This window comes from Phyllostomus discolor, chromosome 2 (assembly GCF_004126475.2).
Source record: "Phyllostomus discolor isolate MPI-MPIP mPhyDis1 chromosome 2, mPhyDis1.pri.v3, whole genome shotgun sequence".
NCBI classification, from domain to species: Eukaryota; Metazoa; Chordata; class Mammalia; order Chiroptera; family Phyllostomidae; genus Phyllostomus; species Phyllostomus discolor.
In genome coordinates, this window is record NC_040904.2 from 214,141,662 (window position 1) to 214,165,520 (window position 23,859).

The following is a 23,859-nucleotide window of genomic DNA, read 5'->3' on the forward strand; positions in this document are numbered from 1 at the left end:
TCGCCGCCCCCCTCCCCGTGGGGCTGGGTGTGGGGGGTGCTGTCCGCCCTGGGGCAGCCAGAGCCCTGCCGCCACGGAACCTTCCCTGGGGTCGGAGGGTCTGCTCTGTGGGCAGATGGGGCTCTCAGGTATCAGGGCTGGTGGCCAGAGGCCCCGGCCGGCCCACACTCAGTTGCTGCCACCTGGGGTGACAGCGCCCGCATCGCCATCCTGTGGCCGGAGCCCCGAGTGTCCCCAAACCCACGCCCCCGTCCCGAGCCTCTCGGGGAAGCGAACTCAGTTCCTCGCCAGGAGAACCGTGGCCCAGGCCCACCCCTGTGGCTAAAATCCTGAGCTTTGCTCAAGTCACAAAGAAGAAATCTGTGTGGTGGATCAGTGCCCTGTCCCCAGGGAGGTGTCCGGTGCTGTGGGTCCTCCTGGCGTCGCTGGCTTCGTGACCTTCTTGATGGTCACATTCTGGCCCACACCCCTCCCACCCCAGCTTCTCCAAGCTGGAAGCCACGTGCCCTTTCCAGGGCTCTCTGGTGCTGCCGGCCAGCCGGGGGTGCCCTCGTGTGCCACCCCTCCCCCCAGGAGCCCGTTCACAGACGGAGGGGCCCGTGGAGGAGGGGTGAGCCCTGGGATGGGGCAGACGCCTGGGGGGGTCCCAGTGCTTGGGGGTGGGGGGTAGGGAGTGGCTCCCACCAAGGGGACAGAGGAGGAGACAGAAGGGGACAGCGAGGCCCCTCGGCCTTGGCCACAGGGCACCGCCCTGGGGCTCCCCGGCTCCCTCCTCCTCCTCCCCGAGAAACCCGACTCCGCAGAAGCTGCCTCTGAAGTGGGAAGCAGGACATCTCCCGGGGCTGGGCTGGAAGGCGGCCAGGCCGGGAAGGCGCGGCAGGCCCGGCTGGGTGTGCCGACAGCTTCGCAGCCGGGAAATGCCTCGAAGGCGGGCGTGCCTCCGAGTCGAGCCTCTTCCCAAAATAATCCGGGGGCAGCTGTCTCGGGCTCTGAAACTGGGTCTGGCTGCCCGGGCGGGCGGCGGGAAGCCCCAGGCCCCACACCCGCTCTGCTCCCGGAACAGATGGCCTGACGAATATTTTTTTCTTTTACCCAAGTCAGCTGGTAGGCGAACAGCTTGCCTAGAGAGAAGTGTGTTCCGCCCCCTCTCTCTGTGGTAACCGAGCCAAGTTGCCGCCTCCCCTCCCCCAGCCCTGCCCCCGCGCCTCTTTCCCGGTGCCATTGGGCATCCTTTGTCACTCCAGAAATCATGGGGCCTCCCCCCACCCCGCCCATGGCAGGTTCGCTCCAGGGAGCACGTGGCCCCTGGGTTCTCGGGGGCCTGCACTGAGCGGGGGCAGCAGCCTCCCAGAGGCTTGGGTGGTAGAAAGAGGAACATGGGGGGGGAACGTGGGGGTGCCCCAGAAATGCTTCTCCCACGAAGAGCGGCCAAGTGACCTGGGTGAGCCAACAATTGTGTGAATTCATTCACTCATTTACGAGCAGTTCAAATCAATTGATACGCTTATTGCCTAAAAAGGCATCAGTGCTCGGGTGGGCTTTTACATCCCGCAAACCCTTGTTGTGGACAGGCCACTCCTCACAGACCGTCCCCCAGCGCCCACTGCGTGCAGCTCCGGGTTTGGGGCCGAGAACGTACAGGCGGCTCAGGTGCAGCCCCTTGCTAGTGGGCTCCCATGGGCAGCTCAGGTGCAGCTTGTTGGCAGAGGAGCCCACGGGAGGCTCAGGTGCAGCCTGTTGCCGGAGGAGCCCACGGGAGGCTCAGGTGCAGCCTGTTGCCGGAGGAGCCCACGAGAGGCTCAGGTGCAGCCTGTTGCTGGCGGAGCCCACGAGAGGCTCAGGTGCAGCCTGTTGCTGGCGGAGCCCACGAGAGGCTCAGGTGCAGCCTGTTGCCGGAGGAGCCCACGAGAGGCTCAGGTGCAGCCTGTTGCTGGCAGAGCCCACGAGAGGCTCAGGTGCAGCCTGTTGCCGGAGGAGCCCACGGGTGGCTCAGGTGCAGCCCGGTGCTGGCAGCACTCGAAGCCCCAGCGGAGGACACAGCGGGGTGCAGTGCTTGAGCTTGAATCTAGGGCATGAATCCCAGGTGCATCCTCTACTCACTGTGTGACCCTGGATCAATCACTTCCCTTCCTGAGCCTCAGTTTCCTTCCCTATCCAATGGGAGCAATGGGAATCTACTCTTTGTGGGGTTAGTATGAAAGCCAAGAAAGAGAATCTATCTAAAGAGCTTGAAACATTGCTGGGCACACTGAGTTCAATAATGCCAGGTGACGTCGTCATCATCACCATCATTCTGAGCTAACATTCTGAACTGTCTAACAATGGAGTGAACCCTTAGCAGTAGTGAGCTCCCCGTCATTAGTGGTATGCAAGCAGTAGTTGGATGAGCACTTGTCAGGGTGCACGGGAGGAACAAAAGCAGGAGTAGAAAAGCTTAGGACACCCTGAGCTCCTCTCCGAGGGGCTTTGACCTTCCGGTGCTCCTCTCCCTGCCCTGCCACCGTCCTCCTGTGAGATGCTGGGCCATGTCCCCCATGCCCCACCCCCCGGGGCCCCAGTGTCTCCGTGCTTCTAGAAAACCGGAGGTGACAACATGTACGTGGCTGAAGCACCCGAAGCAGAGGGCCGCAGAAGGAAAGACCGATGTTATTCGCTGTCACACCCAGCAAGCAGTCTGGGAGCCGCAGACAGACGTCCCTAACAGCAGCCGCCTGGCCCTGCTCGGGCTCGGGCTGCAGATCCCTCGTGAAGTCACGGCTTGCTGCCACTCACTGGGTTTTTTCTGAGGCAGTTAATACAAAGGGGGCGTCCAGCCACAGTCAGGATGTTTTTTTTTTTTTAAGATTTTATTTTATTTTTAGAGAGAGAGGAAGGCAGGGAGAAAGAGAGGGAGAGAAACATCAATGAGTGGCTGCCTCTCACGTGCCCCCTACTGGGGACCTGGCCCGCAGCTCAGGCACGTGCTCTGACTGGGAATTGAACCAGCGACCTTTCAGTTTGCAAGCTGACACTCCATGCACGGAGCTGCAACCAGCCAGGGCAGGATGTTCTTTTAAAGGGATGCATGCTGCTCCAGAAAAGGCCCCATCTGAGTGCCGAGCTGCTACGCGCTTCAGGGCTCACCCTCCCTTTTGGAGTTGGGGGTGCAGGGCTGAGGCAGAGAAAGCTGGGTGAGGGTGCAGTGCCCTCCGGCTGGAAAGACCCATCACAGCCCAGGCTGCTTGGGCCAGGGCGCCTCCACTTGGGTCCCTGCAGTGTGTCTGGTCCCCACCCATCAAGGCCGGCTCGGGAAATGTGCTCAGCCCGCTTCCCCTCCGGCAGCTCCTCCACCAGCATCCAGGCGTCCAGCTGGCTCTCCCGTCTTCATTAAAGTCTTCGTTTCTGCTCCCTCTGCTCTGCCTCCTCCCTCCTCCCGGCATCAACGCTCCAGGAAAGGGCACCACTCCTCCCCATCTTTTTTGACTCCTCCCCGCCCCCCAGGCAAGCTCTTGGTCCCGTGGGTTCCCTAAAACCGCTCTGAGTGAGGTCCCCGGCCCCCAGCCGGAAGTCCATCGTCGTTGGCCAGACCTCAAGTGCTGGCCTGGAAGACGAGCAGCAGTGCCCGACGGGCTGAGTGCCCGCTGCCCTCTCCTCCTCCGGCTCCCAGACCCCGCACGCATCTGCCGGTGCCTCCTCACTCGCCTGCTGGTTCTTCCCGTCTCCCTGGCCTTGAATGTGTTGGGCTCCCAGAACTCAGTCCTTGGACCGTGTGTGTCTCCTCATATTAACCCCTCGCACCCTCAGTGATCCTGCACGGGGTTTTAACCACCGCTGAGATGCCAGCGACGTCCATGTGACTGACACCTGGAGCCTGGGCTCCGCTCTGACCGCCAGCCAGGTTCCCACCTGCCTCCGAGATGGTTCCACCGGGTGTCAGAACCACGGCCTCTGAAGTTCAGTCCGTCCACCCCGACCTCCCGCCACCTCCCGGCCACCCCATCTCGGCTGGTGCTGGCGGCAGCCCCGGGCCACTTGCTCAGGCCAGCGCCTCGCACCCACCAGGGCTTCCTCTCTGTCTCACCCCCAGCCCCATCCGATCTGTCAGGAAATCGTGTTGGCTCTACTTCCGACAACCTTCTGATTCCGGCCCTGGCTGGTGTGGCTCCGTGGACTGAGCACCAGCCTGCGAAGCAAAAGGGTCAGAGGTTCCATTCCCAGTCAGAGCACATGCCTGGGTTGCAGGCCAGGTCCCCAGTAGGGGGCGCAAGAGAGGCAAATGATTGATGGATTGATGTTTTTCCCTCCCTTCCCCCTCTCTCTAAAAATAAACAAATAAAATCTTAAAACTTCTGATTCCAGAGTCTGACTGCTTCTCACCACCCCACCACTTCCATCTGGGTTCATACAAGCCACCTTCTTCCTTGCCCTCCTGTGCGCTCTCAGGCCAGTCGGATGGAACCCCTGAAGACACTAACTCAGAGCAGGTGACGCCTCCCTTCAAAACCTTGCCAAGTGTCCCATGTTTCACCCAAAGTACCAGCCAAGGTCCTGACAGGGGCCCACAAGGTCCTCACAGAGGTCTACAAAGGCCCCTGCTCTACAAGGTCCTGACAGGGGCCTACAAGGTCCTGCAGGGGCCTACAAGGTCCTGACAGGGGTCTATAAGGCCCGTTGAATTGGAGTCCTGTACCTTGTAGCATCACTTCCTCGGCTCACTCCCTCACTCCCTCAGTCGCCATGCTATGAGGAAGCCCGAACAACCATGTGGAGAGGCCACGGGGTGGCGGTGGGGGGGAATGAGGTGCCCCCCATAGCTGCAGCTGAGCGCCCAGCTTGTTGCCTGCTCAGCCACCAGCCGTGGGAGGCAGGCCATGCTGAACCCCGCAGCCACCCAGCACCCCAGCCCCATGCCCCCTGGAGTGGAGAACCCACATGCTCACCCCACAGAATCGTCCCAGGAAATGACCGTGGGTGTTTTCAGCGGCTATGTTTTGGGGTGCTTTGTTATGCAACAATAAATAACCTCGACACCCGTCCAGCTGACGACTCAGTTTTGAAACGTGCATTAATGATGTGAAGACACACGCGTGTGTTTATACACGGACGGTGCACTGTGTAGAGTGGGCACGGTTTGCCCCGTGGGTGTCCTTGTGTCCTGTCTTCCTGTTTTGCTTGGCTCCCTTCCCCCCACTTGTGCACCCTAGGTGCCCAGGTCACACTGCCCATGCGCATCAGCGTGCATTGATGTGCGGACACACACACAGGTTCTGTGCGGGGCCTTAGGTCACAGACAAGCGCTCGATCCTGTACTCTTGTGTCTGCACAAGAGTGGGTTCTGGTTTGACAGCCCCTCCAAATCCCCGGTAGACCCCCGATTCGTTCCCTTGAATAGCTGCATACACTCCCACGGTGTGGCCTTTCCGCGCTAGCCAGACACCTCCAGGGGCACGCTGGAGGTGGCGCACGTGGGCTCGTGACACAGCCTGTGGTTAGTTTTGCGAGCCAGTTACTCATGCAGCCCATGAAAAATTAAATTCTGTACGCTTATAATGAAATGCGTTAGAAACAGGGGTGACAAACCCTCCGACGCACTGTGGAACGGCTTGCCTCTGCGCCACTCTTCCCGCGCCTGCGAGCAGGCACGCCCCGGGGGCCGCGGTGGCGGCGCACACACCGTGGACCTTGGCACACGCGACAAGCCAGGGCCTGATTTAGTGCCGCGTTGGCTGTCTAGACTTAAGACACGGTAGCGTTAATAACGCAAATGCGTCTTAAAACTGCCACGTCTGTAGCGATGGCACTGGGAATAGTGCACAAGACGATGCTCCCCGGATTCCCAAACTGTTACTTGGTCCCCCAAAGAGGAGGGTCCTGCCGCCGCGTCTTCCGGTTTCGCTTCCGCCTTCCGCTGGACAAAGACGACACTGCGCGCGCCAGGGCGTCCGCGACGGCCCGGCACTTGTTCATTGGCTGGTTGCGATAGACCTTCCTGGAGGATCAGTCGACTAATAAAACTTACAATAAAGAGTATTACATACTGTTTTATTATTATTTGTAAACTCTGGGCCACACATCCTCTATGCGAACACGTTTGATGGTAAATACAGGGGTGGACACGCACGCACGTGTTTGCTTCCGGAGAGCTGCGTGCTCAGCGCTCTCAGCCGGGTCCCTGCTGCTCAGCATCATCGTTTCCATGCCAACGTGGGATTCCATCCCCTGCCCTCCCGGCTGGGTCGTCGAAGGCTGCGTGTGTTTTCAGCTTTAATAGATATTTTCAGATTGCTTTCCACAAAGGTTAAAATAATTCTCATTTCCAACGGCAGTGCGTGCGTGCGAGAACCCTGTTCTCACCCAGCTGCTAACGACAGATTTATAGGTTTGCTTTTTGCCAGTCTGATGGGTGTAGAGCGGCATCTCTTTATTTTACTTCGCTCCCCTCCGCACCAGAGCGTTTGAAAGTCTTCCCAGCGTTTGTTGGCATTGAGAGTCATTCTGTGAATTGCCTCCTGACGCCCCTTCTCCTGCTTCTGAGGTCGGGTTGTTTATCTCTCTTCTGTCTGCTCGTGCTCCCTGCTAATTAAACATAAGCCGTGTATCTGTTCTCTGCGTTTACATCTCTCGCTCACATTTGTGTGATCTTTTGTCATACAGAAAGTAATTATAATATTGCCAAATGTTTACCATTTCTTCCGTAGCTCCTGGGTGTCTGGTCTTGATTAAGAACGTTCTCTACACTGAGGGCGTTCATGTAACCCTTTAAAACTCCTGGCTGAATGTTTATTGGCTAAAATAGGGGTTCGGTTTTATTTTCTCCTGGATGGACATCCAGTCATGCCGACAGCATCTGTAAATACTTGTGAAACAATAATACTAATTATGTATTAATGAGCAATTCCCCACTGTACTGAAACACTACTTCTGTTCTATTAAATTATCATATATAATCACATATATCTCTGTAGTCTGATGTGTGTGTGTGTCTCTCTTTTTTAGGATTTTATTTGTTTTTAGAGGCAGGGGAAGGGAGGGAGAAAGAGAGGGAGACAAACATCAATGTGCGGCTGCCTCTGGAGAGCCCCCCCCAACCACCACCACCAGGGACCTGGCCGGCAATCCAGGCATGTGCCCAACTGGGAATTGAACCGGCGACCCTGTGGTTTACAGGCTGGTGCTCAACCCGCTAAGCCACACCAGCCAGGGTTGATTAGTGTGTCTCTTGTTATGCCAACAGCATATTGATTTGATCACAGTGTGTTTAGACTGAGTTTTCATTTGGGGATTTTAGGAAGACAATACATAACAGTTTCTGGGGTGAGGTGCTAAGAGAACCTCCCTTCTCGCTCTACTTCCGTTTAGTGGCATTGACCACGGGTAAGCTCCGAGTGGAATGCTGAGGAGACAGAAATCAAGAGCAGTTGGATTCCTGAGTCACTTTATGGAGGGGACTTCTCTAGGGCATTGCTTGGTGATGCCCACCCTTCTCTAGCTGCTTTTAAGATTTTATTTTCTCTTTGCCTTTTGCATCTTGAAGGGGTGCTACTTGTTTGAAGTGGCCCCACTTTAATGCTGAAAGGTTACATCCTGTATAATTCCACTGACAGAACATTCTTGAAATGACACAGTTATAGGATGGAGGACAGATCGGTGACTGTTGTTTGGTTCAGGGGCGGGGCTGGAGGGAAGTGGGTGTGGCCATAAAAGGCAACACGAGGGGGCCCTGTGGTGATGCAAATGTTAAGAAGCAAAGATTCTTGAATCTGTGGCTTTATGTCTTTAATCGTTTGTAAAAACGTCTCGGCCTTTTAGCTCTCCAAGTAGCCTCTTCTTCCTTCCCCTTCACCCCTCCTCAGAGCCACAGCTTCCTGCCAGTCGCGCGTCTCCCACAATCGAGTGCGTTCCGTCCTTCTGGCTCATGGTCGTTATCTGGGCATTGTCTTCCGACACATCTTCAGGTTCATTCATTCTTTCTTCAGTGGTGTCCAATCTGCTTTTCCAAATCGAACCTATTCCCACACAGTTGTAAGAAGCAGTGCAGAGGGATCCCCTCACCCAGTTTTCCCTGATGGTGACATCTTGCACGAACTGTAGGACAATGTCACATCGACGGTGTTGCCATTGGCACACAGATAGGTAACATTTCCATCGTCACCAGGATTCCTCCTCTGCCCCTACTTATAGCTGCGCCCACTGGCCTCCTGCCCCTGGCCACCTCAGTCCCTGACAGTCACCAATCTGTGCCCCATTTCTATAACAGTGCCATTTCAAGGACATTCTGGCCATGGAGTCACGCCGTGTGTGACCGTTTGGGACTGGCTCTGTTGGCGCAGTGGGACTCTCTGGAGCTTCAAACAGACGGTTGCACAGGCCACTGAGCAGCGCCTTCTGTTCTGTTGCTGAGCGGCATCCCTCAAGGGCGTACGCAGTCTGTTCAGCCGTTCACAGCTGAAGGGCATTCGCATGCTTTCCAGTTTGGGGGTACAGGTTTTATATGAATATAAGCTTTACGGGGGCACAAGAAGACGCCCCTGGGGTCAAAGACATCTTCCGATGTTTGCCCCCGAGAACGTGTGCACAGCAGCAAAGCTGTGACAGCAATCTGCCCCAGCCTCACCCTTTCTCTGGTACTTTTTCTGTCTCCCAGCCCCGAGACCCATTGGGCTGAGGAGGAGGAGGGGGGTGTGCTGAGAGCCACGCCCCACCCACTAAGCCATCACATGCGGCTCAAGCCCATGGGGGAGGGAGGAAGAGCTCTGACTAGCATTTGATATTGAAGCTGAGCCAATCTGGGCCTGGCCCCTTTGCTTTTGGAGAGCCACGGCTCTGGCAGACTGTTAATGAGGTAGGGACCTGGGTGGGGAGGGGGCCCACTGTGGCCCCTGGGGGTGGCCAATGCTGGAGGCACAAAACCCCCCTTTGTCCAGTAAACGTGTCTGTTCCTTCTCCAGAGCTGGAGGGCTGGTCCCTCTCTGCGGGCTCCCCTGCTGGCATCGGCACGCAGTCACCTTCAGAGCCAGGTACTGACCTGCACCCGCCCAGGAACAGCTGCTGTCCCACAGCGCCAGCTCGGGGCACAAGGGTGACGTGGGGTCACAGTGTAGCAGGGGCCACCGGCAACCGCGCCTTCCCCACCGCACCTGCCAGTGCCCCTTCACGGCTCTGTCTCCTCGTCAACTTGGCTCTTGCCCCTTGGGGGGCGGTGGACTTGAGGGGTGAACGCTGGACCCCCTGAGGTCTTCAGGGTGGTCTCGTGGGACCAGCTGCCCTGATGCCACCTGAGACAGCTCCTTGGCCCAGACCCCAGGCCCTTGTCCTCCACCCTCCCTTGCACAGAGGGAGATGAGGAGCAGGAGCACAGGTTCCTGTGAGGGCATCTTGAAACAAGGAAGCAAATTTCAATACAGGGCACCGTGGACAGGACACTCCTTTATTAAAACCTAAGGACATCTTTATAAAAACTACTGTATATAAAGACAAAAGCAGTGCAACAGCGGTCAGTGTAAAACACATCATTAGTAATACATTATATTATTATTATTATTGATAGTAGGAACATTATTGGTTTTTGGTTTTCCCGGTTATCCACTCTCAGAGAGGCCCCACGTGATGCCGGTCCACGTGACGTCGGGGTTTACAGGGGAGAGAAGATGTTTCTGTCCCACCCATAGCCGCGCGCCCTGGTCTCGCCCACCCGCCGGGGAACCCTGCCTGGTGCGGGCGGCTGAGCCCCGCCCTCGGCGTGCGTGTCACCCAGCCTCTGATGGTGTGGTTGGCAGACTGTGACACATCCCGCTAGCTTTGACACAGAGAACGGGGGAAGAGACGGGACGCCACCGTCTGTGAGACACTGGGGCAGGGTTTCTAGAGAGGTTCTCTTCAGCCACCAGTCTGGTTCCCACTGTGGCCACGTGGGTGCCCACGGTGGCCAAGCCACCTGCCACTCTCCATCAGGTGCATGAGTGAGCCTCCCCAGGGTTGGTCTGCCTCGGATGGGGTCCTGTCATTTTTGGGGGATAGTCGAGGGCCATTCAACAGGGTCCCTCATCCCACAAGCCCCGGAGCCTCCGTTCACAGCGACGTCATGGGAACAGTGCTCTGGAAGCCAGCGACCATTTATGCGACGGCGCTGTGAACCGTGCCCCCTGGCTGTGGGCCCCGCAGCAGCCCCGCATTTCGGTCCATCAAGGGCAAATGAGCCGGGGCTTTGGCGTGAAGGTGGGAGTTTTGGATACAGTGGGACTAATGGTTGCAGCTGTTCGCTCACCAGGCATCTGTCTAGCACCAGCTTTCTGGGAGGGTCTTGGACTAGAAACTCAGGGTGGGGGAATCACACCACCTCCAAGGTCACTTCCATGGTCGGGAGAGGCACGTGCTCCGTCTGCTTCGGGAATCTGAGCGTTGCTAACTGTTAGGCACGACTAGCCCCTGCAGGACGACCCCAGCCTCTCCCTGGCACACAGTGCGTTTCCCGAGGTCTCCGGCGCCGGCAGGAGCTGCTCCCAGCTGGGCGCTGGGCTCGGAGCCGGGCGAGCACTGGCCCGGAGTACAGGGATGAATGCGCATGCGCACAAATGGGTTTTTGTAGGCCCTTCCGTCTCACCTGACTGCGTCCGTTCGCTCAACTACCGTGTGGCGCTGCGTCTGCGTCCGCGCCTGCGTGGCAAGGGGGCTGGGAGACGTGTTCCAGGGCTGCAGAGGGCAGGGACCACAGTGTCAGGCGCTCGTTGGGTGGTTGGCCGCCCCTCTGACCTTTCAGGTGGCCTATGGAGGCCAGGTGGGGCGTAAGACCAAGAATCCCCAAGAGTCGCCTCCACTACTAGTCCAAGCCGATCTGCAGGGCAGATGAGGGGCCCCGCAGAGCCGCCCCTCAGTGACGGCCTGGCTGCCTCTCAATATCTACAGGAAAGGACCCCGGGACCCCGCCAGGAGCTCTCCCGTGAGGTCTCCGCCCCTTCACCCTGGAGGCCGCCGGGGGCGTGCTGCTCTCCGGGGGTGGGGCACCGATCAGCCAAGTTGGAAACAGTTTAAATAAACCAATGATAGCGTTTTAAAAGCCCATGACCCTGGGAAGCTTGTCTTATGGCACGGTCTCTTGTAGACACAGTGAACTGGGAGTCCACTGGGCCAGGGAACGGGGCCAGGGCAGGGACAGCAGGCTGGGGAGGCGGTGAGGGTCCGGATCACTTCCTGGCACAGACAGGGGTCTGGGGGCTCTGCTGGGGGCGTGGGGGATGGTGCCGGGCACGGACACCCTCCACAGCCTCGTTGTCATTGAAATGACCTAAGTGGATCTTTGGACTTGACGGTGAGCTGGGAAGCCTGTCTCGGCAGAAGTCTGTCACCTCCATTGCTGGCCACGTGTGGCCTGATACCCCTGCCCCCCGGTCCTGGGGCCGGTCCACGTTCGCCCGAAGAGTTTTTCAGATGATGAGGCGAGATGCCGCCCGCCGCAGCTGGCTGCCTACCTGCTGTGTTTCCAGAGCCACAGGGACAGCGAGAGAGACGGGCTCTACCTGCAGGATCACGTGGGTGCATGTGTGCGTGCGTGCGTGTGTGCGTGCACAGGTGCTGTGTGCACGTGCGTGCGTGTGTGTTTTCAATTAAGGCCTGTTTCACATGGGTCCTGGCCAGCGTCCGATGTTCGCCTGAGCAGGCTGCTCCTCGAGACGCAGGGCGATCTCAGAGGTCAAGGCAAGGGCGAGAGGCCCGAGGGGGCTGCCAGCCGGTGGGTCGCTACGGAGATTCCCAAATGCACCAGTTACACTCGGACGGGAAGGAAAGCACAGAACTGCTCACTAACAACACACAGTTCCCCGGGGGGCAGCGTCCTTACACACTCAGGGGCGAGTCACACACACCAGCATCCAACACCGGTTCCTCGGAGCCTCATCCCCCTCGTCTGTCCTTTTTGTATCATCGTTGCCGTTATTCCGACACATGACATGGTGATAGCCGGGAGCTCACAGTAAAAAGTAAACAGAGGCAGCTTGAAGACTGAGGTTTGGGAGTCACTAAAAGTCACTAACTCTAGAAGTCTCTACTGGAACGTGTCACTACCCTGCATCTTATTCTCAGGGACACTATTCAGTTGGCATATCTGCTGACCACAGTAGGATGGGGACAGGTTTGGTGGGGACGGTCCAGGGTCCCGAGGGGTTTGGGGACCCTCGTGCACTGTTCTCGGCCCTCACCTCCTCCCCCAGCCCCAGCCCACAGGCAGGGGGGGCACTGAAGCTCAGACAGGAAGTGATTTGCCGAGGCCACCCAGGGGGAAGGGGCGGGGCTGTGGCCCCGCCCACCTGCACCACCAGCTGCCCTGAATCTGGTTTGCATCCTGCGAGTTGTAGGTCTCGGGGCTGCACAGCAGGTGAATCCTGGCCCCAGCTGGTCCGTGTGACAGTGACCTCCCGCTCCAGGCCTCAGGGGCAGGGAGGCAAGGCCACCAGCTCCTTTCTGGCAGAGAAAGGGTCCCAGAACCACAGGAAGCCACACCTGCAGCCTCCTAAACGCCTGGTCTGACTCCTTCCTCTTACTGACTAGGAACCCAAGGGCAGAGGGGGTATGGGGATTGCCCAAGGTCACACTCCTCTTAATGCAGAGCTGCTGTCAGAATCTGGGTCTTGTCCCGCCCTGCTCCCTAAGCCATGGGGTTAGGTTCTTGTGACTTCCCAGGCCGCACATGTGGGTGGCAGGTATAGGCTGATCCAGCTGGGCCGAATGGCAACGGCTCCTCCACATGGACAAGGCCTGGCACCTGGCCTGGACGACTCGGGTCCGAGGTAAGGGAAGCCATGCCCACCCCCCTGTCAAGACCCCAAGCAAAGAAAGGTTCTCCCACGTTGCCGTGCCCAGGCTGTCCGCCCAGGCCACCATCTGGAGGAGTCTGGGTCTTCCACAGCCCACCCGGGGGGCCTTGGGCAAGCCACTCCACCCACCTGAGCCTCAGCTTCCTAGTCTGTCAAATGGGGAGAGTCCCCTCTTTATGGGGCTGTTGAGAGGATGAAGAGCCAGGCTGCATGGAAAACACTTCACACCCTGGAACACTCCTTCTGCTTTGTCGGGGGAGGGGGCCTGACTCACAGTGAACCACGGGGTCTGGGCTCTGTGCCCCTCGCTCTCTTCCACACTCTCTCTGGGTCCCTGCCGCCCCTGGGCGTCCTTGGATCCCCCGAACCCGCTGAACCTGCTGCCGCCCCAGGGCCCGTGCACGAGCTGTCTCCTCCATCTGGAATGTCCTTTCAGCTGGCTCTTGTTCATCCCTCAGAGCAGGGCCCGTTGCCTGCTGGGAAAGGCCTTCCCAGATGACCCAAGTGCAACCCAGCCCGCACTCACGGGCTGTGCCCGGCTTCTCAGCAGAGTGCTCCCCACTCTCCCCGTCTTCCTCACCCACCACCCACTTCTCTCCGGCCCCTCCCCCGGCTGGAGAACCTGCCCCTGAGCAGAAGCGGGGCCCGCCTGCCCGCTGCTGCGTCTGTGGACGGAGCCGGGGGGCGGCTACGTGTGGCTACTCAAGCTGAGGGGTCAAACGTTGACAGAGCAGGGTCTGCCGCGGCCAGAGCTAGGGGTGACTTCGGTGTCACCGACACTAGTGGAGTGAGTGCGCCCACACTGGCAGGCAGATGCCCTTCCTTGTGTGCCTGGGGAGGGGGTGGGCAGCGGCCGTGGCGAGCTCCATGGGTGAATGCTATGGGCGTCCAGGTCTGTGTGAAAGTCCCACCTCAAAATGAAAGGGTTTCTAGAACCTTCCCCTCTGGGTTTCCCCACACAGACGGTGGCTCCCCTGGGGCGGGGATGAGGACTGCCTGGCTCCTCTCTGTCCCCGCCACTGTCCAGCACGGGGCCTGAAACATGGCAGGTGCTCCAGCAGACTGTGCTGTATGGACTGGGGTCCAGGGCAGTGACCGTGGAGAGCCTGGAGTGATGGCCCGTCCCCTGGGAAGCAACTAGGAGGTGCCCTGGGACTGGGCTGGGGGTGCTCTGGGCTGGGAGCTTGGACTTCGGGTTCCCACAGCCCTGACAGAGGGGCTGGGTGCCCCCCCCCCACCGTGCGAGCCTGGACACCCCCCCACCCAGAGCCTTTTTCTAATGGGGGTTGATCATACCCCCTCACGGGTGGTGAGAACGGGTATGCACGAAGACACCCGACCTAGTGCCCGCCCCGTGGATGGTCAGAGACACGCCCTCATCACCGCCCCAGCGCGCCCCAGGACTCAGCAGGGCTGGGCCCGGTGCTCGCCGGCTCCACCTGGCTCGCAGCTGCAGCGCCGGCGGAGCGCCGGCACCCAGGATGCCGGCGAGGACCCCCAGCGCACGGTGACACATGCCCGTCAGAGAACTTGGAGGGACCCCATAAAAACCAACCAACCAAACAAGCAAAAAGAACACCCCAATCACGCATGTGCACACACACACACACTCACATTCAAAATTCTGACACGCACAGGCCCACGAGCCACTACTGGAGGAGGGAACGGAGGTGAGGGAACCCTGGCTACGACGCACAGCCCTAGATCCTTCCGCCTTGAAGCGGCCAGAGCGGCTTTGTGTTGGTCGTCTTGAGTCCACCATGGCGTCACCTCTCAGAAGCCACCAGCCCAAAATGGGACTATTGCTTGCGGACGGGTGGCTCAGAACCCCCTCCCCTGCCCCTCCGGGCTCCCGCCCCTGAGTTTGCTCCTAATCGTAGAAGTCCGCCGAAGGGGGTTTGGGGCACAGGTGGTATTTCCTCCTCTGCCACCATGGCAACCGCCTCGGCTCTCCCTGGCATCTCTGTTGACGTTGATCTTCTCGGAGGCTGCACCAGGCGCTTCGGGTCTCACCTCCCCCATCCTGAGGCACGGCAAAAGGGTTTTCTGGGGAAGCAGAAGGAAACACAATATCACACGGTGCCTCTTCCCTGGGGACACACTGGGGACAGTTCTCCCAGGCCTCAGTGCCAGGAGAAGCTAGTGTTTCTTTAAGCCCGTGACCTGCCTTTGTCTTCTGGACACTGAGAATGCTTTGATTTTAAGACTGGAAGCAAGGCAAGCAAGCCTGTTGACACTAGGCTGTTCCATCCGGCGCTAGCATGCCTGCCCCACGCAATAAGACAAGAAAAAAGCATAGAGTTTCAGGAGGGGAAGAGAAGATCCCAGATAACAATTATTTGCAGATAATACACATAGAAAATTCAAGAAAATCAACAGGGTAGTTATCAGAACAGAGAGAGCAGATACAAAGATGTAATTTTCAATCTCAGAGACATCATCAGATCAGCTCACAAAACCAACAGGGTTCATCTCCCTCAACATGTCTTGGCTTTGGACAGCTCCAGTTAACACCTGTTGCTCTGACGTGATTTTTTAAAAAATATTTATTTATTTTTAGAGAGAGGGGAAGGGAGAGAAAAAGAGAGTGAGAGAAACATCGATGTGTGAGAGATACATGGATCAGTTGCCTCTCACACGCCCCCAACTGGGGACCTGGCCAGCAACCCAGGCATGTGTTGTGACTGGGAATCGAACCAGTGACCTTTCAGTTCACAGGCCAGCACTCAATCCACTGAGCCACACCAGCCAGGACTCTGACATAATTTTTAATATTGTTCCCCTTCCACACCCAAAAGTTTTCCGATTTTGATGATAAACTGTATGGCCACCCTTGCTATGACAAAGTAAAAATTATTAAGAGCTGGTCCTGGTATAGTTCATCATTATCATACCACCCACTATGACTCTTGGGACCAGACCACTGGCTGTGACCCTGTCACGCAGAGCCATGGGGAGGAAACCGGGGGCTCCTGGCTCAGGGATGGGGCGTGGGCAGCTTCGGTGGGCAGAGTCGGGTTGCTTCAGCCCTTCCTCCCCTCTGAGTCACTTCCAAACAAGGACAGTGAGGAGCAGAGACACAAACTCCCACTGGGCAGGCACCGTGAACTCCCTGTCCTGTACCCAACAGTAGGGCGGCCACCCAGTCACGGCCACTCCCCTTCCCAGACTCCCTTGCAGATAGGGGTGATCACATGAGCCATGGCATTGCCATGGAAGTCTACTAGGAAGGGGACACGAATCTAGTGACAGCAGGAGAATGAAGCCCCTCACTAATGCAGGGGGCGACGGGCTCTGGGGGCGGCCCCCACCAAGCACCTCCTCACCAGGGCCACTGGGTCTCTGCTACTTGCACCTTATTAACGCTCTTAACGGAACACCCATCTTCAACCAAGCTGCAGCGCATGCGGTCAGGGGCGCGGCGGGAGATCGGGGAGGGCCTGTGACTGAGCCTGCGCGGCCCCTCTTTCCGGAGTGACACCTCCAGGGTCCGAGCCAGGGCCTGACTCCGCATCATCCGGACCGCGTACGGAATCAGGGCGGGAGACTCCATGGAGCTTTCCCTGCTGCCCCACAGAACAAAGCCAGGTCCCGGTCCCCCACCACCTGCGCTGTCTCTCTCCGCAGCACATCACGCGGCACACCTCACGTTTCACTCACTGGTCTGGCTCGCTGTGCACCTCCCTCGCCCGCTACAAGAAGTCCGAGGTGTTTGTGCGGCGTGTTTGTTTTTGTAGCGCCAGGGTCTGGAGCAGTAACTGACATACGGTGGGGGCTTCATAAAGGTTTGTTACATGAACGAATGCATGAACCAAGAACTGAAAGCCCAGATGAACCATTTTTAAGTACAAAGTCAACAAAAATTTTTTGAACGTAGTTTTGAATTCTAGTTCCCGTGAGCCCTTCTGATATAAATCGCTAGAGGGCGCACTTGGAGTCGGTGGGGTCACTGGGGCGAGACCCCCGGTGGCGGGGCTCTGTCTGACCGGAGGGCTGAGTCCGAAGCAAGTCCGGGGACCGTGACCATGGCAGGAAGGAGTGAGAGAGGGAACGGAGAGCTGGTACAAATGAAAATAAATGGGGAGGGAGACGCAGAGACAGAGTGTGTCTTACTCCTTTATAGTCGGGGGTCTAAAGGATCGCCAGAGGTGTAAGTAACATTAGTTGCAAAGGTAAGTAGAAAAAATAATATCATGTCATCCACTGCAATCATGTGGAGAGAGAGACAGAAAGTAGAAATACCATATTTTCCCATGTATAATGCCCCTACCCACACGTTTTTAGCCCAAACTTTTGGGGAAAAAAAATCTTTCATTTTCATTTTTGAATTCAATTATTTATTTATTTATATTTAGAAACAAAACTGAGTATCATCTTCTAGGGAATTATTTTGCACACAGATATCATTATTGCTTTCTAGAGTTACACTTTTAATGCATAAGCATAAATAAAAGAGTTAAAAACATTAATATAGACACGAAATTAGTACCACCTTTGTATAATGCGCACCCTTATTTTTCCCCTCAAAAATTTGGGCAAAAAAGTGCTCATTATACATGGCAAAATACGGTATGTTAATTTGGACACTGCTCATAATAGGGAGAAAATAAACAGTCGAAAGAAATAAATGACTAAGGGTATCACATCCTTATAGTATAATTACAAAGCTAACCACGGCATCAAAAACACAGCTTCCCAAATTGTCAGAAGACACAGACACAAAAAATAAAACAAAGAAAACAGAGACATATGGAGAAAACTGACAACCCCCACGAAAGCTATAAAAGCAGGAAGCACATTGCCAACGATAATGACAGAACCGAGACCAACTGTATGTGCCCAAGCCACCAGCATCGGTGAGCCGAGCGCACCGCTTAAAAAAAAAAAAAGAAAAGGCTCTCAGACCGCATCGCACACAAAGCCCGCTGCGGGCGGAGTGGTTCGGAGGGGTGCAGTGTACAAGGACAGGCGAGTGCCAGAAGAGTTCTGGTGCCAGAAGAGTTCTGGTGACGGCTGCACAAAAAAGGAAATGGACTTAATGCCACCGAACAGTGCACTTGCGATGGTTAAAATGGTACATGTTATGTTATGTGTTTTATCAGATTTTAAAAATAGGAAGGACTGAAACAGAGCCAACGCAGGCAAAGCGAGAGAAACCAGGGCCCTTGAGCGGACTGTTGGAGAAAGCCGTACTTGGGACCACCAGCACGGAATGAGGAGAAGAGGGTCCCGAGCGGACATCAGTGATGGACCAGAGTCGCCGCGGCTACAGGAACGGGCGTCCAGGCGCCGAGCACACGGCTTTGACCCGCAGCGGGCAGGAACGGGTGGCGCGGGAGGAGGGAAAAGACGGACTGGTCCCACGTGAGTGCATTTTAAGTCACCGCTCTCCGCCCACCACGGGTGAAAGTGGCCAAAACACCAACAAGGGTGTATGGGGCCAGAGAACCACGATAATGACACTGTGTGCGTGTGAGCGTGAGAAACAGAATCCCCCTTCTGTTCAAATACCCTTGAAAACACAGACACACACACACACACACACCATGGACCATGGGGCCACAGAGAAAGCAAATTCCAAAGGGCAGCATTAAGATAAAATTCTTGGACCACAACGCACTAGAATATGAAAATATTACTAACAAAACCGCAAAACAAAACCAACTCTCCCAAGATTACCCGCAGGCTCCGGAACGGTAGGGCTTTTTGTGGGTGCGGGCCCAGCGCTCCACCCCCAGGGTCGGCACCCACGCCGCCGTCGCAGGGCGGGCGCGCAGCAGGGTGATGGGCGGGCCGTCAGCCGGAGAAGAGCGCAGGGGCCTGCCTACCACTCAACGCCGTCCAAGCGAATCAGAAAACCTCGAGGCAACGGGTGGGTTTCCAGGAAAACAGAAATTACCCAAGGGATCCAAGAAGAGAGAATCTAGGCAGACCGACTGCCAAGAAGAGGAAGAGAAACTGGCAAATTGAAAATTCAAAGCCAGAAATACGCGCAACGCACGTGGACGCCAATCCTGCGAAACTTCTCCAGGAAGCTCCCACGCCTCACCCCGGCCCAGATCTGGAAGGTGGCGTGCACCACGTGTCTGCGGGGTTTTGGGGAGAAGCCTCTGCTGTACCCAGCATTTCCACCCAATGATTATCCCGCAAAGGGGCTCGAGAGGGTGCACACACGTGCGAGCCTCCTTTCTGCAGCACCGTGGGGAAAGGTGGAGGAACGGAGTCGGCAACGTGTCCATCCGCCGGGCACCGGCTCCAGAGCAGTGGTCCCCGCTTCCCGGGAGAGCGCGCCGGCGCCAGGGAGGGCCAGCCCGCCGGCCGGGAGCCCTGGCTGCCCACTGTCCGCTGCCTCAGGAAGCCATCCTCAGACACCCGCACTCTCTGATGGCCATCCTGGAGGGCTGTCCTCAGAAGGTCCTCTACTCTGAACTTGACACTCAAATCTCAGCCGCCTCCTGGAGATGCCCTGGCGTGCCTGATAGGCATTTCTTTCCTCACGTGTCCAAAACTTCCTTCTACCTCCCAGGGTTCTCCCCACCTCCGCTCCACCGCAGGCGGCTCGAGCCCCCCAGCAGCTCAGGTGGAAGGACTCAGAGGTGCCCCTGCCTCTCTCCCAGCCTGGGCCGGCCAGGCCACCTTCCTCTCCCCCTGGGTTTCTGCCCTCGTAACCGATTCCCTGCCCCACCTCCCTGCAATGTATTCTCAACACAGGAGCCAGAGCGCTCCGTGCATTTATGAAAAACATGGAGGTTAAATCTCTTCTGCTTGAAGCCCTCCAATGGCCTCTCGTCACCAAGGCCCTGGTGACTCTCACACTGACCCCTCCGCCCCTTCCTGATGTGGTCCCCCGCCCCCAGCCCTGATCCCAGAGTCCCCATCCTCCCAGGCACTTTCCTCAGGGCCAGGCAGGCCCAGGCCACCAGTGCAGCTGTCACCAGAGCCGGAGGCTTCCTCTGCCAGGCCAGGGCTGGGGACACAGTCCTCGGTGACTCTGAGTTGGGGGGGACCCAAACCACAGCGGCGGCAGGTCTGCACCTGTGTCAGCAGTGAGCGGCTGGGGGCCTGGGGGTGTGGCCTATGAATGGGGGCCTGCGGGGAGTGGTCAGGGAAAACCCTCTGGGCTGGCGCCCAGCCGGGCCTGAGCAGATTAGTCAGGAGGATGGGAAGGGGCCCCAGGGGGAGGAGGGTGCTGTCCGAGCCAGGGCCGTTCAGAGGGTCCCAGTGGGCGGCACAGGGTGCTCCAGGCCGCGGTGAGTCTGGAGTGGCGGCCACGGCCGAGCGCCTCAACTGTCAGGCGAGGACGTTTGGACAGCCCCGCCACCCTCCCAATTCCAACAAAGGCAGAGTGAGGGCTGGTGTGCACTGGGGTTCCTTCCCTACACCGGCGGCTCACTTAGCTCTCCAGCACCCCTGGATGTGAGTGAGGTCTTGGCTCCCCCAGGTACAGACGAGGGAGCTGAGGCTCAGGGAGGGACTGTCACTTGCCCAGGGTCACGCAGTATGCAGTTAGTGGTGGGGTGGGGACTCCAGCCGGGGCTGCTAACCACAGAGGCCAGAGGTCCCTGATGCAGGGCAGGGGCCTGGGGTGGGGGTGGGGGTGGGAGTGGGGGTGGGGGATGGGGGCAGGGAGGCCACCTGGGCAGAGGCCGTGCTGCAGCCCTGCTGACAGAGGAGCAGAGCAGGACCTGACAATGGCTGCCCTCCTGGGCTGGCTGCACCTGCACCCTCATCGGGAGGTTAAGACAGCACCTTGCAATTTGCATAACAATGAGCACTTCCAGAGGCTGAGAGCCTGTGACAAGGGACGAAAGCAGAGGAACCACAAGGCACACCCAGTCTCATTGCCAGGAGAAGGAAGACAAGGAGGCCCGGCAACACTCTCTCGGAGCCTGGGATTGTTAGTTTAGGCCTGACCGGCTGGGCCAGGTGTAGAGCTGGGGCGAGTTTTCTGTCACATTCCCTCAATGGCACTGAGAGGTGGCGACGTGGTCCCCACACCTGACAAAGGAGCAGACAGTGCAGGGGGGGCGAAACCCACAGAGGTGGGATCGCAACCCCACAGACAGAGCTCTCAGCCACCGAAGGCGTGGTCCCGGGAGGCTGCATGGAGGAGGTGGGCTTGGGTAACGACGGTGGAAGTGAAGTGCACGCAGCAGGTCCGTGCCACATGAGACTACAATGAGCTGCTCCTACGAGGCCTCCTGAACCTGCTAAGACGAGAAGGGCAGACCACACCCCATGCCTGGGGGTGGGGGCAGGGGCCACAGGAACTCTTGGGTGCCTGGGGGAACCCCAGATGTCTGGCTGCTGGGGGAACTGGCAGGCAGCGCACATCGAAGCCGGCCGTCACCTGTCCTGTGACCCCACTTACAGGCCTGGGCGCCCTGCCCAGATCCCCAGAAGCTGTGAATGGAGCCCCGCGTGGTGGAAGAGACTCTGCCGGGGGGAACAGATGGAGGACCTGGGGGTGGGGCGACAGTCTGGCTTCCCCCTGTGGGCCTAGTGTGATCCCAAGGGGCCTTAAAAGAAGGGGGATGGAGGGTCAGAGTCAGACAAGGGTGCAAGTCCCCTCCCTAGGATCCCAGGGCTGGGACAGAGCAGCGAATGCGCCCCCACAGAAGCCCTGCCCCTGTGGATTGGACCAGCAGGTGGGAAGGCGGACAGTCCCCAAAGGACACAGACAGTCCATCGGTGGTCAGTGGGCAGTGTGGCAGCCCGAGCAGTGACACCAGGGGTCTCAAGAGGGGCTGGGGGCATGGGCAGGTTGAACAGCTACCTCTGCAGACACAGGGCTGAGGCTGCTCTGGCTTTGGCCTTGGCGGGGTTGGGGGGCAGGGCGGGGGACGAGGTCTCCGTGGGGCGCTGTCCCTGGCTCTGGGGGCTTCATTCTTCACGCCCGGCATGACGCCCGCCTTCCCCTCCCTGCCCCTTCCTGACTTCCGGCCATCTCTGGGGAGCTCAGGGCCTTTAAACATCTACATCCTAAAGGTTAATTTTTAATGCCGCTTTGGTAAATATTTGATGTCCTCGCCTTTCCGGGAGATCTGAGCCCTACATGAAGCGGCTCCGAGAGCCTGAGGCGCCGTGCTTTCATCCCCGCCTCCGCCCGTCCGTCCGGGACCCCTCCTCCGCCCGCACAGACCAGACGCGCTCGCTCTCCCTCCCGCCTCCCGCCATGAATTTTTCAAAGCACTCCCCACGTCCATCCTTGCCCCTGACCGCGTCCCCATCAGCCAGAAAGAAGTGCAGAGAGAGACCTTTGGAATTGAAAGACCCTGTAGAAGCGTCTCATCCCTTCCTTTGTCCCACACGGGGAGCAAGTAAGGCTGGGAGGGGCTCGGCTGCCCTAGGTGACACGGCACGCCAGTGGCTGGCGGGGGCAGTCGAACCAGTAGGCGCAACCACAGCTCGGGGCTCAGCTCCAGGGCTGGGGTGTCCAGGAGGACTCAGCCGGTCCCCGTCCCCACCCCACGTAGTGGGCCCAGACACCACGGCAGGCCGAGCTGGAATGGGGAGCAGGGAGAGAAGGCCTCCAGAGGCAGGGGGTGGGGGGTGGGGGAACCCAGGGCCTGGGGGAACAGAGGGACGGGGCAAGGATGACTAGGAGCCCATGGGGAGCTGGGACAGGGAACCCAGGGAGGTGCTCCCACCGACGTGTAGCTCAGAGAGGCGAAGCCACTTGCCCGAAGACACACAGCTGGGCAGCCCGGAGCCCAGGCACCCGGCCTTGGGGACCCAGAGCCCTTGATGCCACACCCAGGCCACAGCGCCCAGGGATGGGCGTGAGGGAGCCACTCCCAGGCCTCCAGGCCGAAGCCACCCAGCGGACCCTGCCTCCAGCTCCTGCCGGGCCCCTTGGGAGCAACAGGAAGGGCGTTCTGGGGGGAGTTCCTGAGGTCACCCGGGGAGCGCCGGGTCCCAGCACCCCGATGGAGCCGCAGGCCCACGTCGGGAGGCAGCCACTACACCAACGAGCGTCTATGCTTAGAAACGAACATTTTAGCAGTTTCTCTCTAACGGGGTGGGGGGGATGACAAGGAAAGGCTCCGTGGCCCCCCCTGCCCCACACGGGTGGAGGTGAGTCCTTCCCCCTTGCCCTCTGGGTGGATGGGGAGCTGGGCTTTAAGAGTCCCTGAACTCAGTGGTTTGCGGGCCATAACAGCCACCGCCCGACCATGGTCTCCCTTCCTGGTGGCCCCACTTCCTGGAATTTTCCTTGCAGCCAGAGCACGACCGTGTGTCCAAATGACCTAGAGGGGTGCTCCTGGCTGGTGGGTAGCCTGGAGCCCCCAGAACCACCCGGTCCTCAGCGGAGCCTCTCTCTGCTAACTTCCCCGGGCGAGCAGGCACCTTTGTCTTTGCTAGCTGGGACTGTGGACACCAGGTTTGGAGTCTTACTCAGCTCCAAACTAGTGCACAGGGCGGGAGGCAGCGGGGTCTCCTCCGGGGCGGGATGGCAGGAGCCCCTCCGAGGACGAGGTGTACCTGGCAGTGTGCTCCTGGGAATGGGGGTGCTATGGGGCCGAGCACCCCCTCTAAGCTCAGCTCCTAAAGGACATATCTCCACGCCCCTGACACCCCCAGCTCACAGGCAGGCACACAGGCATGGGGGGAGCCAATGGCAGCCCTCAGTCACCGGGCCTGCGGGTCCGGCTGGCCAGACCCCAGGCCCTCGCTCACCTACCCTGCCGAGCCCAGATACAGGGGACCCTCGGCCGGAAGAGGGGCTGTGGACAGCCGGGCTCTCACTCTAGTTTATTCTAGAAGTGCATCCTCAGAGCGACTTCTCCACCATCTCCTCCGAGGTGTGTTCGCCCTGTGGCTGGAGACATTGATTTTCCCTTCTCTTTTATCCTCAGCACTTAGCACCGGGCACGGGCAGCCCTCCCTGAGTGCTTGTTGAAGGAACGAGTGGGTTCGCAGCGCCCGGGCCGCCCCTCACGATGCACTGTGTCCGAGAAAGAAAAGCAAGATGGAGCTGGAGTGTTTGCAAAGGGGCCGACGACCCGAGACGTTCCTGCGGGGGACCCAGCGCGGATACGTGCCAGCCCAGGCGGGCCACTCTTTCTGCTGC

General features: G+C 58.6%; 1 protein-coding gene across 3 annotated transcripts in view; it reads right to left on the reverse strand.

The window, feature by feature from the left end:
* Positions 1-9,390: 9,390 nt before the first annotated feature.
* SHISAL1 (shisa like 1) overlaps positions 9,391-23,859 on the reverse strand; it is a 57,560-nt gene continuing 43,091 nt past the window's right edge. For 2 of the 3 annotated variants that reach the window (XM_028533060.2, XM_036019728.1), the window contains exon 5: positions 9,391-14,831. In XM_028533060.2, coding sequence (XP_028388861.1) covers position 14,831 — 1 coding nt within the window. In that variant the 3' untranslated portion in view covers positions 9,391-14,830. The remainder of the gene's footprint in view (positions 14,832-23,859) is intronic. The other variant, XR_004901726.1, reaches the window with a different exon arrangement.